The sequence below is a fragment of the Suncus etruscus genome, chromosome 2 (genome assembly GCF_024139225.1).
Source record: "Suncus etruscus isolate mSunEtr1 chromosome 2, mSunEtr1.pri.cur, whole genome shotgun sequence".
NCBI classification, from domain to species: Eukaryota; Metazoa; Chordata; class Mammalia; order Eulipotyphla; family Soricidae; genus Suncus; species Suncus etruscus.
This window is the reverse complement of record NC_064849.1, coordinates 4,842,316-4,856,581: the sequence shown is the minus strand read 5'-3', so window position 1 is coordinate 4,856,581 and position 14,266 is coordinate 4,842,316. Positions and strand designations below refer to the sequence as shown.

General features: G+C 47.2%; 1 protein-coding gene across 1 annotated transcript in view; it reads left to right on the top strand.

Moving 5' to 3' along the window:
• The window catches only part of POLE (DNA polymerase epsilon, catalytic subunit), a 57,301-nt gene extending 43,035 nt beyond the window's left edge, over positions 1–14,266 (top strand). The window contains exons 41-49 of the mRNA XM_049769272.1: positions 2,213–2,338; positions 4,031–4,163; positions 6,842–7,013; positions 7,303–7,434; positions 7,595–7,788; positions 12,611–12,811; positions 13,028–13,153; positions 13,983–14,072; positions 14,153–14,266. Coding sequence (XP_049625229.1) covers positions 2,213–2,338; positions 4,031–4,163; positions 6,842–7,013; positions 7,303–7,434; positions 7,595–7,788; positions 12,611–12,811; positions 13,028–13,153; positions 13,983–14,072; positions 14,153–14,266 — 1,288 coding nt within the window. The remainder of the gene's footprint in view (positions 1–2,212; positions 2,339–4,030; positions 4,164–6,841; positions 7,014–7,302; positions 7,435–7,594; positions 7,789–12,610; positions 12,812–13,027; positions 13,154–13,982; positions 14,073–14,152) is intronic.

Genomic DNA, 14,266 nt, shown 5'->3' with positions numbered 1-14,266 from the left:
ACTCAGAAATTGCTCCTGGCAGGGCCAGAGAGATAGCACAGGATGTTTGCCTTGCAAGCCACAGATCCAGGACCTAAGGTGGTTGGTTCGAATCCCGGCATCCCATATGGTCCCCCGTGCCTGCCAGGAGCTATTTCTGAGCAGATAGCCAGGAGTAACCCCCGAGTACTGCTGGGTGTTGCCCAACCCCCCCCCCCCCAAAAAAAAAAAAGACAAGAAAAGAAATCGCTCCTGGCATGCTTGGGGGACCATATGGAATGCCGGGATTTGAACCACCATCCTTTTGCATGCAAGGCAAACACCCTACCTCCATGCTATCTCTCTGGCCCTTCCAGTATAGCTTTTTATTTGTTACTGGTGGGGGTGCTTCCAGCAAGGCTTGGGGTATGGTGCCAGGGATGGAACCCAGGCCTTCTGTATGCAGAGCCTGTACTCTGGCTCTTTGAACAATGTCCTTATGCCCCAGTGTGCTCTCAGTTCCCATCCCTTATGGATGAAATTGGACTTCCTTTTTTTTTTTTTTTTTTTTTGGTTTTTGGGCCACACCCGGCAGTGCTCAGGGGTTACTCCTGGCTGCCTGCTCAGAAATAGCTCCTGGCAGGCACAGGGGACCATATGGAACACCGGGGATTCGAACCAACCACCTTAGGTCCTGGATCAGCTGCCTGCAAGGCAAACACCGCTGTGCTATCTCTCCGGGCCCCGAAATTGGACTTTCTGTTACTACCCCCTGCTCACTTTTCTCTTTCATTACTGCTTTCCTTGTTAGTTTGCATGAGTTCCTTCTATATAATAATTAGGCTTTTGGGTGACCAGAGTATAGTGAGTAGGATGCTTGCTTTGCACATTTCCAACCTGGTCTCCAGTACCTCATATGGTCCCCCAGGTACCCTATATGGTCTCAAAAACAAACAAACAAACAAAAAATTAATCATTTTCCATGATCAACTTAAGATGTGTGTGGTTTGTTTTAGTCTGATTTCTCAGGCTTTTGTGGTGTTTTTTCCACCATGCAGATATCTTTGCTCTGGGTTCTTAGAATGTTATATTTCAGGGTCCCGAGTGATAGCACAGCAATAGGGCATTTGCCTTGCACACAGCCAACCCAGGATGGATCTGGCATCCTGTATGGTCCCCCGAGCCTGCCAGGTGCGATTTCTAAACACAGAGCCAGCAGTAACCCCTGAACACCACCGAGTGTGGGCAACCCATCAAAATAGGTTATATTTCATAACCATTATCATTATCATTTTTTCTTTCCAAGTCTAATTCTCAAGATAAAATTGAATACAAAAGAGATTAAAAAATAAAACAAAAAAAGAGGGGCCGGGCGGTGGCACTAAAGGTAAGGTGTCTGCCTTGCCTGTGCTAGCCTTGGACGGACCGCAGTTCGATCCCCCGGTGTCCCATATGGTCCCCTAAGCCAGGAGCAACTTCTGAGCACATAGCCAGGAGTAACCCCTGAGCATTACCGGGTGTGGCCCAAAAACCAAAAAAAGGAAAAAAAAAAAAAAAAAAAAAAGAAAGAAAGAAAGAAAGAAAGAAAGAAAAAAGTTATATTTCAGCTATTTCACTATTTTAGATATTTTGGGGTGGTTTTTTGGTTTTTGGGTCACACCCGGCAGCACTCAGGGGTTACTCCTGGCTCTCTGCTCAGAAATCACTCCTGACAGGCACGGGGACCATATGGGATACAGGGATTTGAACCACCATTGGTCCTAGGTCGGCGCTTGCAAGGCAAATGCCCTACCACTGTGCTATCTCTCCGGCTCCTTGTTTTATTTTTATTTTTTTGCCGCACTTAGTGGCATTCAGGGGTTACTCCTCGCCCTGCATCCACAAATTAATCCTGGCAGGCAGACTCAGAGGGACCATATGGGGTGTCAGGAATCAAGTTTGGGTTGGCCGCATGCAAGGCAAGGGTGCTACCTGCTGTGCTATCACTCTAACCCCGTCATGGTATTTTTTTTGTAGCTTTTATTTTTGTTTTGTTTTTAATTTGTAGCATAGTTTTGTGAGTTTGGCTTGGTTTTTAAGGCCACATCTGGTGGTGCTTAAGAGTTATTCTTGGCAGGGCTCAGATACCCTATGGGATGCTGGGATTAGAACCTGGGTTGACTGCAAGGCAGTTAAGCATCCTATCTATTGTATTGTCTCTCCGGTCCTCTCAGTAGTAAGTAACCTGACCATAAACTCTGAACTTGGCCTGTAGGCTCATTGCTGAGTTCAAACGCCTGGGCTCCTCAGTTGTTTATGCCAACTTCAACCGCATCATCATCTGTACCAAGAAGCGGCGTATTGAAGATGCCATCGCCTATGTGGAATATATCACCAACAGGTGCTCATTTCCCATTAAGCTTGTTAGTTGCTATTCTTGTATGATGTCTTTTACCTTCTTTTTTTTGGGGGGGGGGGGAGGGTCACACCCGGCAGCGCTCAGGGGTTACTCCTGACTCTATGTTCAGAAATTGGCCCTGGCAGGCACAGGGGACTATATGGGATGCTGGGATTTGAACCACCTTTGGTCCTGGGTCGGCTCCCTGCAAGGCAAACACCCTGCCGCTGTGCTATCTCTCCAGCCCCTGATTTCACCTTTTTTTTTAAAAGGGATATCTTCAGAGACTACAGAAATAGAACAATGAATAGGATGTTTGCCTTACATGCAGCCAACCTGGTTTTGCTCCTTCACATCCCATATGTTCCCCAGAGCACCACCAAGAGTAATTACTGAGTGCAGAGGAAGGATTAATCCCTGGGCATCAAAAGGTGTGAATGCCTTATCCCTCTCTCACCACCACCCCCCAAAAAAAGATGCCTTCACTTGGTAAAGAGTTGCAGCTGATTTTTTCTTAAACTTTTTCATTTCCATGACTTACGTGGGCCTATCCCTAACTTTGCTCAAGAGATCACTCCTGGTTGTACTCAGGAGTGAACCCAGTTCAGCCACATGCAGAGCAAATACCCTACCCCCTGTAGTGTCATTTTTAGCCCCATTGTAATATAATTAGATTCACTCCTGTTCTCCTGTTCATCTACAATCTTTTTCTGACATCAGTCCTATCCAGTATACTGTTTACTTTAGACATGTCTAGAAACGTCTGTTTATTTGCAAGCATGCCAATATTGGATCAATTGTATATCAAACTCTGCCTTTTCTCTTGGTAAAAAAATTTTTTTTTGCTTTTTGGACCACACCCGGTAACACTCAGAAGTTAACTCCTGGTTATGCACTCAGAAATTGCTCCTGGCTTCGGGGACATTATGGGATTCCAAGAGATCAAACCGCGGTCTGTCCTAGGTCAACGCATGCAAGCTTGTGCCACCGCTCTGGCCTCTCTGTTGGAGATTTCTTTCTGCATTTAGCGGAGACTGATTCCTCCACCTTTGAACTAAGACTCCTATGAACTATGCTCTGAGAGTCTTGTGATATGGGGTGGTCTTTTCATGCACAAGTGTGATGCTTAGTCTCTGACATGCTCAGGGATTGGGGTTTTCTGCGCCTCTTGGCAGATGCAGAAGTCTCTTGGGCACAGAGTTTCTCATTTTCCCCTTTTGGTTTGAGCACTGGTGCAGTTTGAATCCATTTTAGAACTTTTGTTTTGGGGTATTTGGGCTAAATCCAGTGACTGAGTTCAGAGTCACTCCCAGTAGTGCTCAGGAAACCATGTGGTACTGAGGATAGAACGAAGGTGAGCCACATGCCAGGAAAGTGGTTTTAGTCCCTATACTCTGCAGTATCTCTCTAACCCTAAATATTTTTTTGGAGGGGTGAGTTTTCTGTTTTGATTTGTTTGGGGTCACACCTGGGAGGCTTAGGGGACTATTGGGAGTGCCAAGGATCGGACCCAGGTCAGCCATGTGAAAGACAAGTGCCCCACTGCTATACTATGGCTCCATCCCGTTAAAACCATTTATTTAGGGGGAGGGTTAGCAGATAGGTGCAAGAAAAGAGGGAAAAATGCGGAAACCATTGAGTTATTATTTTTTTTCATTGATTTCTTTTAAGCAGTTTTTGTTTTGCCTCTTTCAGTATCCACTCTAAGGAGATCTTCCATTCCTTGACAATTTCTATCTCTCGGTGCTGGGAGTTTCTTCTCTGGATGGATCCTTCTAACTACGGTGGAATCAAAGGAAATATTCCATCTAACATTCACTATGGACAGGTATGAGATATGCCTAGGTATCTGTCTAGAGATGGAAGGAGCAAGAGAGCAAGTGGTAAGGGAGTCATGCTTGGCTATGACATGCTGCTTCTTGCTATGTGGATGTTTCTCAAAGTGCAGGAGATGAAGATACTGAAGGTCAGCTATTGCCTTCTTTTGGGGCATCTGGGGAAAGAATATGGGGTTGCCCGTATGGAAGTGAACTTGGTGAGATCACCTTGGGTGATAAGGCTGGGGTAGTGCAGTGTTTCTCAATTTTTTTTTCCCTCAATCTTTTCTACCTTAACCCTTTCTGACCTTTCTTTCTTGTGGTCTCCTTCCTACCCAGAGCTCCCCTAATCTCATGCTGCGGTCTCCATTTATGTGATTTTTCACCTGTAGCCCCCCTTAGAATATCCTGAGGGCTGGGGCTAGAATGATAGTATAGTGGAAAGTGTTTGCCTTGCTCGTGGGCCGTCCTGGGTTTGAGTTGCAGAATCCCATTGGGTCACTCAAGCCCACCAAGAGTGTAGAGCCAGAGTGTTCAAGGGTTACTCCTGACTCTGCTCAGAAATCAGTTACCTGGCCCGGAGAGATAGCATAGCGGCTTTTGCCTTGCAAGCAGCCGATCCAGAACCAAAGGTGGTTGGTTCGAATCCCGGCGTCCCATATGGTCCCCCGTGCCTGCCAAGAGCTATTTCTGAGCAGACAGCCAGGAGTAACCCCTGAGCACCGCCAGGATGGCCCAAAAAACAAAACAAAACAAAACAAATCAGTTATCATACTTTTCCCTCAGTAAGACACCTGATCATAAGAAGTTTTTCTATGCTCTCCTCCCCTGCACTCAGGCTTTATCGCCAGGCGACATTCGCTCCATAAGATGCACTGGGGGGCTGGGAGGGGTAGAATGTACCTTATGGTGCGAAAAATACAGTGACCCTGAGCACGACTGGGTGTGACCCAGAAACCAAAACCAGAACAACAAGAACAAAGAATATCCTGAGGGCAATAAGACCCCAGTTGAGAAACACTGGATTAGAGAATACAAGCTTCCTGTACAGTTGGCTAGGAACTATACCCAGAAGACTCAGAAAGAATCTTCCAGCATAAGCAAAAGAGCCAGGAGCTGGCACCTGTACTGACAAAGGAAGAAAAAGCCTTTAAGAACTGGAAAGTACAATAGAGAGAGCACTTGCCTAGCATGCATCTGACCTGAGTTCATTTCCCAGCATCCCATACAGTCCTCTGAGCACAGCCAGGTGTGGCCTCTCCTCACTGCCCTCTTTCCCCCCCCCCCAATAAAAAAGAGAGAGAAAAAGAAAGAAGCCATGCTGCTGAGAGTAGCAGGAGACAGGCTGCTCTTGATGGTAGAACCAGAAAGGTGTATGAAAAACTCAATGGGTGGTCAGAAATGGAAGCAATAAACAGGTCAAAAGAACACAGTGCTGCTCTTGTTTTACTGTTAGGCAGACCAGTGAGAGAGTTTTAGCAAAAGGCAGTGGGAGTCTGGAGTCAGTCCATTAAAGTGTCTCGAGCAATCCATGAGGGTTCCATCCAGCAGAAGCAATCTAGTGGGGAAGGGACAGCATTAGCAGAGTATCCTAGACACACACACACACACACACACACACACACACACACACACACACACACACACACACAAACACACTCGCACGCATGCACGCACGCACACTTCAATCAACCGGTGTTTTATATATCCCAGGTCAACTGTCATCCTGTGGCAGTTATAAGGGATGAGATGGGTTCTGGAAACGGATGTCTTCATCCTTAAAGGGTAAGACTCTTATGGCTGACCTTGGGCCATGAGTGTCTGTTTCCTTATACTCTCAGAGAGAGAGAGATAGAGAGAGAGAGAGAGAGAGAGAGAGAGAGAGAGAGAGAGAGAGAGAGATTACTCCTGGCAGCTAATGAGTCCTGCTATGCCATTTCTCTGGCCCCAGAGCTGAATAATTTTTGGTGGGGAAGTGGGTCTGGGGCCACGCCTGGTGATACTCAGATTACTCCTGATTCCAAATTCTGGAATTACTCCTGACAATACAAACAAGTTAAAAAAAAAAAAACTAAATTCTCTGAAGAAATTAAATGATGGGGCTGGAGAAATAGCATGGAGGTAGGACATTTGCCTTGCAAGCAGAAGTACGGTGGTTCAAATCCCGGCATCCCATATGGTTCCCTGAGCCAATCAGGATCGATTTCTGAGCATAGAGCCAGAAGTAACCCCTGAGTGCTGCCGGGTGTGACCCAAAAACCAAAAAAAAAAAAATTAGAATACCAATTGTCCTGTGCTGAGTACATTGGGGCAGGTGCATCCCCAGTGACTTTTCTAAAGGTTCTCATGCGCCCTGGGAGACAAAAATCGTAATGAACGGTTAGATTTGGACAGTGCAGGGCCCGGAGAGATGGCACAGCGGTGTTTGTCTTGCAAGCAGCCAATCCGGGACCTAAGATGGTTAGTTCGAACCCCGGTGTCCCATATGGTCCCCCGTGCCTGCCAGGAACTATTTCTGAGCAGACAGCCAGGACTGACCCCTGAGCAATGCCAGGTATGACCCAAAAAAACGGGAAAAAAAAAAAAAAGATTTGGACAGTGCAGATAGACCTAGGTATTTGATATTTGGCTCTCTCACTGGTGTATTTCTCAGTCTTTCAACACAACTGAAATTGTCTCTGTGTTACAGCAAAGCTCCCCAAAGAAGGACAGCATGGAGGAAAATCAGGAGGAAGAACAGCAGGAGGAGGAGAATGTGCCAGAGCCAGACATAGAGGACTTGCTGGAAAACAACTGGAACATTCTGCAGTTTCTGCCACAGGCAGCCTCCTGCCAGAGCTACTTCCTCATGATTGTTTCAGGTTACTTCACATATTTTTGCCCTACTGTTGTGCTACCACTCCAGCCCCAGGAGTGATTCTTGAGTGCAGAGCCAGGAGTAACCTCTGCAACTATGAACTTGGCATCACCCAGACCCTACTTAAATTCCTGTTTCTCTAATTGACATTGATTCATCTAAAGACAATGAATAGAATCTTCACTTACAATGACATTTCAACCCAGCCTGACCTCCACACAGTCCCTAGAATATGGGGTGTTTGGGTGCTGCTGACTCTGAGACTATGGCCAATGTCTGCCCTATATCTGCAGCATACATCGTAGCTGTATACCATAGCATGAAGGAAGAGCTGAGGCGCACTGCCCCAGGAAGCACCCCCGTGAGGAGAAAGGGAGCCAGCCAACTCTCTCAAGAAGCCCAGGGTGCAGCTAGCGCACTTCCTGGTGAGTGTTGCCTCCTGTACCAGGTCACCACTTTTTGCCTAGAGCCTGAGCTATGTTTCACTGAGAATTCCAAATCCAGGGTAAGGTCCCCGAGTCCTTTGCTTTGCACCTTGTTTCTGTGCACAATGCAGAGCATGTGCCATGGTCCTTCTCTTCCCAGGAACCATCACCTTCTCTCAAGATTATGTGGCAAATGAACTCACTCAAAACTTCTTCACAATTACTCAGAAAATTCAGAAGAAAGTTACAGGCTCTAGGAACTCCACTGAGCTCTCAGAGATGTTTCCTGTCCTCCCTGGTTCTCACCTGCTACTCAATAACCCTGCTCTGGAGTTCGTCAAATACGTGTGCAAGGTGAGAGCACTGGGGCTGAATATTTACAGTGGGTAAGGATGCTTGCTTTGCACACAAGCAACTCTGGTTCAGTCTCCAGCAACCCATATGGTCCCCTGAGCACAACCGTGTGTGACGTTCTCCCCCCAAATAAAGTATTACAAGCCTGTGGAAGGAGAGGAGAGGAGGGGACACTTCCCCCATCAGAGGTGATGACTCTGAGTCTGAGATGACAAGTATGGGTGTGATATGAAGGTAGAGTTGACTCTAGTGTAATAGCCAGCACCAGTATTAGATAGAGTTTATATCAGAAAACCACTGTTTGAAGGTGGGACTCAGAGGCCAAAGCAGGAAAGACCCTTCTTTGTGGATTCTGTTTTATGTGAGGTATTGAGATGCTATATATATATATATATATATATATATATATATTTGTTTTTTGGGTCACACCCAGCAGCGCTCAGGGGGTTACCCCTGGCTCTACGCTCAGAAATCGCCCCTGACAGGCCCGGGGACCATATGGGATCCCGGGATTCAAACCACCATCCTGCATGCAAGGCAAATGCCTTACCTCCATGCTATCTCTCTGGCCCCACTATATATTATTTTAATTTACTATATATTATAGTAGAGGTGTTGGGAGCAGGGCTCAGAGCAGCAGATTTGGGGTGAGTCTAGTCTTGTGGGTCTAAAGGAGGAAAGACATATAGAAAGAGGGGTACAAAGGCCCTGAGTAGAGTGAATTGGGGTTCTGGGACAGGCAAAATGTCAGGTACGCAGGCTGTGTGAAGCAGTGGGATGCCTCAGGAACCAGCTGGACAAAGCTGAAATGTTCAAGTGGTTAGGGAGCCAGAAGAGAGCTTGCTCTGCTAAATGCCTTTCTGGGAAAGGCAAGCTGACTCTAGCAGTGGAATAGTATTACCAGATAAAGACTGAGCAGGCGTCACCCCTTACAAAGCACTTCACTGTCCATTAAGTTACTAACTCCCAATAAGTGCATTTTGCCGTAACCGAATGCTCCAGAATCAAGTGACTTCCAAGCATAATGAAGAAATGGTCGTGTGGCCCATTTTAATTGCTCATTGGATCTTAGGGGGGGGGGGTTAATTTTGTTTTTATTCAGGTGTAAATTGTGGTAAAATGTATCACTTCTCATGTTCATTTTCCACGTTTTGGCAGAGAAAGTGTGATGTCTTTGCCCACTACGGCCAGAATAGAGAACATTCCATCACCTGCAAAATCTCCCTTCCCTGGCAGTGTTTGTTGCTTATCCCTATATCAGTTTACTTCCTAAAATGTTCACATAGTCAGATTCACTCTGGATCTCAGTGTGAAGGTTTTCACAAGTGAGTAGAGCTGTGCCACCAAAAGGTGATATGTTTCAGCTTCCTTTGTTTTCAAAATTGTTTTTACTATTATAGTGTCTTTTCCTACAACTTGTTAAATATAGGTTTCTACCCAAGGAAAAAATCTTGAGAGGCAGGTGAGATAGAATAGCAAGTTAAGGGGCCAGAGAGATACCATGGAGGTAAAGCGTTTGCCTTTCATGCAGGAGGTCATCGGTTCGAATCCCGGCACCCCAGATGGTCCCCTGTGCCTGCCAGGAGCAATTTCTGAGCCTGGAGCCAGAAATAACCCCTGAGCACAGCCAGGTGTGACCCAAAAAACAAAAAAATAGCGAGTTAAGGGGCCAGAGAGATAGCATGGAGGTAAAGCTTTTGCCTTGCATGCAGAAGGTCGGTGTTTCGAATCCTGGCATCCCATATGGCCCCCCAAGCCTTCCAGGAGTGATTTCTGAGAGTAGAGCCAGGAGTAACCCCTGAGCACTGCCGGGTGTGACCCAAAAACCAAAAACCAAAAACCAAAAAAAAAAAAAGGAACAGCGAGTTAAGTGCTTGCCATGCATGCAGCCAACCTTGATTTGATTCCCAGCACCACATCTGGTCTTATCACTGCTAGGAATGGCCCAAAGACAAAATTAATTTTTTCTGTTGGGGGAAACAGTGATAGTTAAGTAGGTAAAGCACTTTCCTTGTATGCAGCTGACCTAGGATTAACCCCCAGCATCCCATATGGTCCCTCCAAGCCCTCCAATAGCCTGTCAATACTCCTGAGCCCAGAGCCAGAAGTAGGCCCTGAGCATCGCCACATGTGCCATGCATACATGCACGTGGACAAACACACATACATACAACGCTAGAACAAATTTTCAGGAATGTTAATTGAAGCTGCTTTGAATCTATAGATTAAATTAGAAATAAAAAAAAATAGGGACCGGTGAGATAGCATGGAGGTAGGGCATTTGTCTTGCATGCAGAAGGACAGTGGTTACCCGAGTCTGCCAGGAGCGATTTCTGAGTGTAGAGCCAGGAGGAACCCCTGAGCGCTGCCAGGTGTAACCCAAAAACAAACAAACAAACAAAAAATAGAAATAATAACATCTTTTTTTGCGGGGGAGGGTCACACCCAGCAGCACTCAGGGATTCCTCCTGGCTCTGCACTCAGAAATTGCTCCTGGTGGGGCCGGAGAGATAGCATGGAGGTAAGGTGTTTGCCTTGCATGCAGAAGGTCGGTGGTTCAAATCCTGGCATTCCATATGGTCCTCTATGCCTGCCAGGGGCGTTTTCTGAGCATAGAGCCAAGAATAACCCCTGAGCACTGCGGGGTGTGACCCCACCCACCCAAAAAAAAAAATGAAGTGAGGGAGGATTTTTTTTTTTTTTTTTTTTGGTTTTTGGGTCACACCCGGCAGTGCTCAGCTCAGGGGTTACTCCTGGCTGTCTGCTCAGAAATAGCTCCTGGTAGGCACAGGGAACCATATGGGACACCAGGATTCGAACCAACCACCTTTGGTCCTGGATCGGCTGCTTGCAAGGCAAACGCCGCTGTGCTATATCTCCGGGCCGGTGAGGGAGGATTTGACTCTTGGAAGAAATTGCTCTTGGCAAGCACAGGGGACCATATGGGATGTCTGGATTTGAACCACTTTCTATCCTGGGTCGGCTGCTTGCAAGGCAAACGCCCTACTGCCTTCTCTCCGACCCCAGAAATAATAACATCTCAATGTCAAGGCTCCTGATCCATAAAGTCCTATATCTCTTTTTTTGTTTGTTCGTTTTTGTTTTTGGGTCACACTGACAGCGCTCAAGGGTTATTCCTGGATCTACGCTCAGAAATCGATCCTGGCAGGCTCGGGGGACCATATGAGATGCCGGGATTCGAACCACTGTCCTGCTTGCCTTTATGCTATCTCTCCGGCCAAAGTCCTGTATCTTTATATGTTTTGTTTGTTTGCTTGCTTGTTTTTTTTTTTTTTTGTTTGGTTTGGTTTGGTTTGGTTTTTGGGTCACACCTGGCAGCGCTCAGAGGTTATTCCTGGCTCTCTGCTCAGAAATCGCTCCTGGCAGGCTCAGGAGACCACGTGGGATGCCGGGATTCGAACCAATGACCTTCTGCATGAAAGGCAAATACCTTACCTCCATGCTATCTCTCCAGCCCCTCTTTACATGTTTTTAGGCCTTTGATTTTCCTCATCAATCTTTTCAACATATAAATTTACCATATTTGTACCTTAAATTTTCATATCTTACTACTCATTTTCTTTACTCCCTGTTTTTGTTTATCCCCTTGGTACCAGGGACTGAACCCAGGGCTTTCCATGCAAGGAAAGTGCTCCATTACTAAACTACAGCCCCAACCAACACTGAACCACTTTGGTTTTTTGAACCGCAACCAGTGGAGCTCAAAGCTCACTCCTGTATCTATGTTCAGGAATCACATTTTTTGTTCCAGGTATGGAACCAGAGCCAACCACATGCAAAACGAAGTGCCTTAGCCCCTGCACTGTTTCACTTGCTTAACTGAGCTGATTTTAAACTTCAGTTTTCTACTTTAAGTGGCTCTTTGATAAGATCTAGAAATATGTAGGGTTGGGGCAATAGTGATAGTACAACGGCATTTGCCTTGCATGCTGCTGACCCGGGTTACATCCCTGGTATCCCAAATGGTCCCCTGATCTTACTTAGCAATTTCTGAGAACTGAGTACTGCCGGGTGTGGGTCCCCCCCTCCAAAAAAAGTAGGGTTTTGTGTATTGTTTTGGGGCCACACTCAACTGACTGACTCCTAACTCTGCTCAGAGATCACTCCTGGCAGACTCCTTGTGGCTTCACAGTTGGAACCAACATAGTTGGTTCCCTCCTTTGACTCTCAGGGTAGAAATGATGCTGAGAAACTTCTTCTGCAGGACTAGACTTCCTGGTCCAGATGGAACAGCAGGAAGGGGGCAGGAGTGATCCCCGGCATCCCATATGGTCTCCCAAGCCTGCCAGGAGCGATTTTTTTTGTTTGCTTGTTTTGGGCCACACCTGATGACACTCAAGGATCACTCCTGTCTATGCACTCAGAAATTGTTCCTGGCTTGGGGGACCATATGGGATGCCAGGGATCAAACTGAGTCCGTCCTGGATCAGCTGCATGCAAGGCAAATGCCCTACTACCGCTGCGCTATTGCACTGGCCCCTAGGAGTGATTTCTGTTTGTTTTGTTTGTTTGTTTGTTTTTCGGGCCACACCCATTTAATGCTCAGGGTTACTCCTGGCTAAGCGCTCAGAAATTGTCCCTGGCTTGGGGGGACCATATGGGACGCCGGGGGATCGAACCTAGCGCTTGCAAGGCAGACACCTTACCTCTAGCGCCACCTTGCTGGCCCCTAGGAGGGATTTCTGAACGCAGAGCCAGGAATAACCCTGTAACGTAGCTGGATGTGGCCCAAAAACAAAACAAAACAAAAAGAACAGCAGAGAGACTCCAGAAACCCCTAATGTAGCTGTCTTCTTTACAGGTCTTGTCTTTGGATACAAATATCACAAACCAAGTGAACAAGCTGAACCGGGACCTGCTTCGCTTGGTGGACGTGGGTGAATTCTCAGAGGAAGCCCAGTTTCGAGACCCATGCCGCTCCTATGTACTCCCTGAAGTCATCTGTCGAAGCTGTAACTTCTGCCGGGACCTAGACCTCTGCAAAGACCCCTCCTTCTCTCAAGTGGGTCCTAAAGGATTCATCTCCACCTGCCATTCCCTACTGGCTTGGCCTCCTTTTCTTCAGCTCTCAGCAGTCCCTTGCAGTCCACTCTCCTATGCTTACACATGACATGGTCTCTATCGTAGCCATCACCTGCCTCCTCCCTGCTTACTGTTGGGTCTTCTCAGCCGTTGAGGCTAGTGGAAAAGCTAAGCCCTTCTTGCTCTGTCTACATAGGATGGTACTGTCCTGCCCCAGTGGCTCTGCTCCAACTGTCAAGTCGCCTATGATTCATCAGTCATCGAGATGGCCTTGGTGGAGGCCTTGCAGAAGAAATTGATGGCCTTCACCCTCCAGGACCTAGTGAGCTGGATAACCCTCCACCTTTTCTCACCCTTCCACTTCCCAACTTGGGATTTGTGCCCTCCAAAGGCTAGGGATATGCTCATGTCATAAACTGATCCTCTGAGATGGCCGTCTCTTGAGTCAGGTCTCATCCATAAGACCCTGAGCTTGTGTTTTTGGTTTTTTGTTTTTTTGGGGTTTTGGGTCACACCCAACTGTGTTCAGGGGTCACTCCTGGCTCCAGGGCTCAGAAATCGCTCCTGGTAGGCTCGGATTCGAACTACCGTCCTTCAGCATGCAAGGCAAATGCCTTACGTCCATGATATCTCTCCAGTCTCCTGAGCTTGTTTTTTTGTTTGTTTGTTTGTTTTTTGTTTTTGGGGTCACACCCGTATGATGCTCAGGGGTTACTCCTGGCTAAATGCTCAGGAATTGCCCCTGGCTTGGGGGGACCATATGGGACGCCAGGGGATTGAACTGTGGTCTTTCCTTGGCTAACGCTTGCAAGGTAGACACCTTACCTCTAGCACCACCTCACTGGCCCCCCTGAGCTTGTTTTTATGGCACTTATTGGGCATTTTATTGGGAAGAGATATGTCAGGTAGTAGGGTTATGTCCTTACCGATGGAAGAAGTCATGTAGAGGGGACAGCTCAGCAAAGAACTGGGAGTAGGTATTGGGCCTAATGTGAGGGAATGGGAGTCACAGGTGAGCACCCACATGGAAGATGCAAGGGAATAGTTGATATGTTCCTATGAAATGTTCATGCACAGTTGAAAGCTGTTGAGATGAGAGGCCATGGATACACATGCCAGCAGCTGTCTCCCCTGACTCATTCTTGTTTCAGGTCTGCTTGAAGTGCCAGGGAGTGAAGGAGACCAACATGCCTGTGTACTGTAACTGTGCTGGGAACTTTGCCCTCACTATCCACACTAAGGTGCGCCCTTCTACACCTGGCCTCAGGTTTGCTCCCTTGAAGGGGCTGGTACCTCACTGTAGTGTCTGTCATTCTTGCAGGATTTTCTGGAGCAGATTGGAATCTTCCGGAACATTGCCCAACACTACGGCATGTCATACCTCATGGAAACCTTAGAGTGGCTGCTGCAGAAGAACCCCCAGCTGAGTCACTAG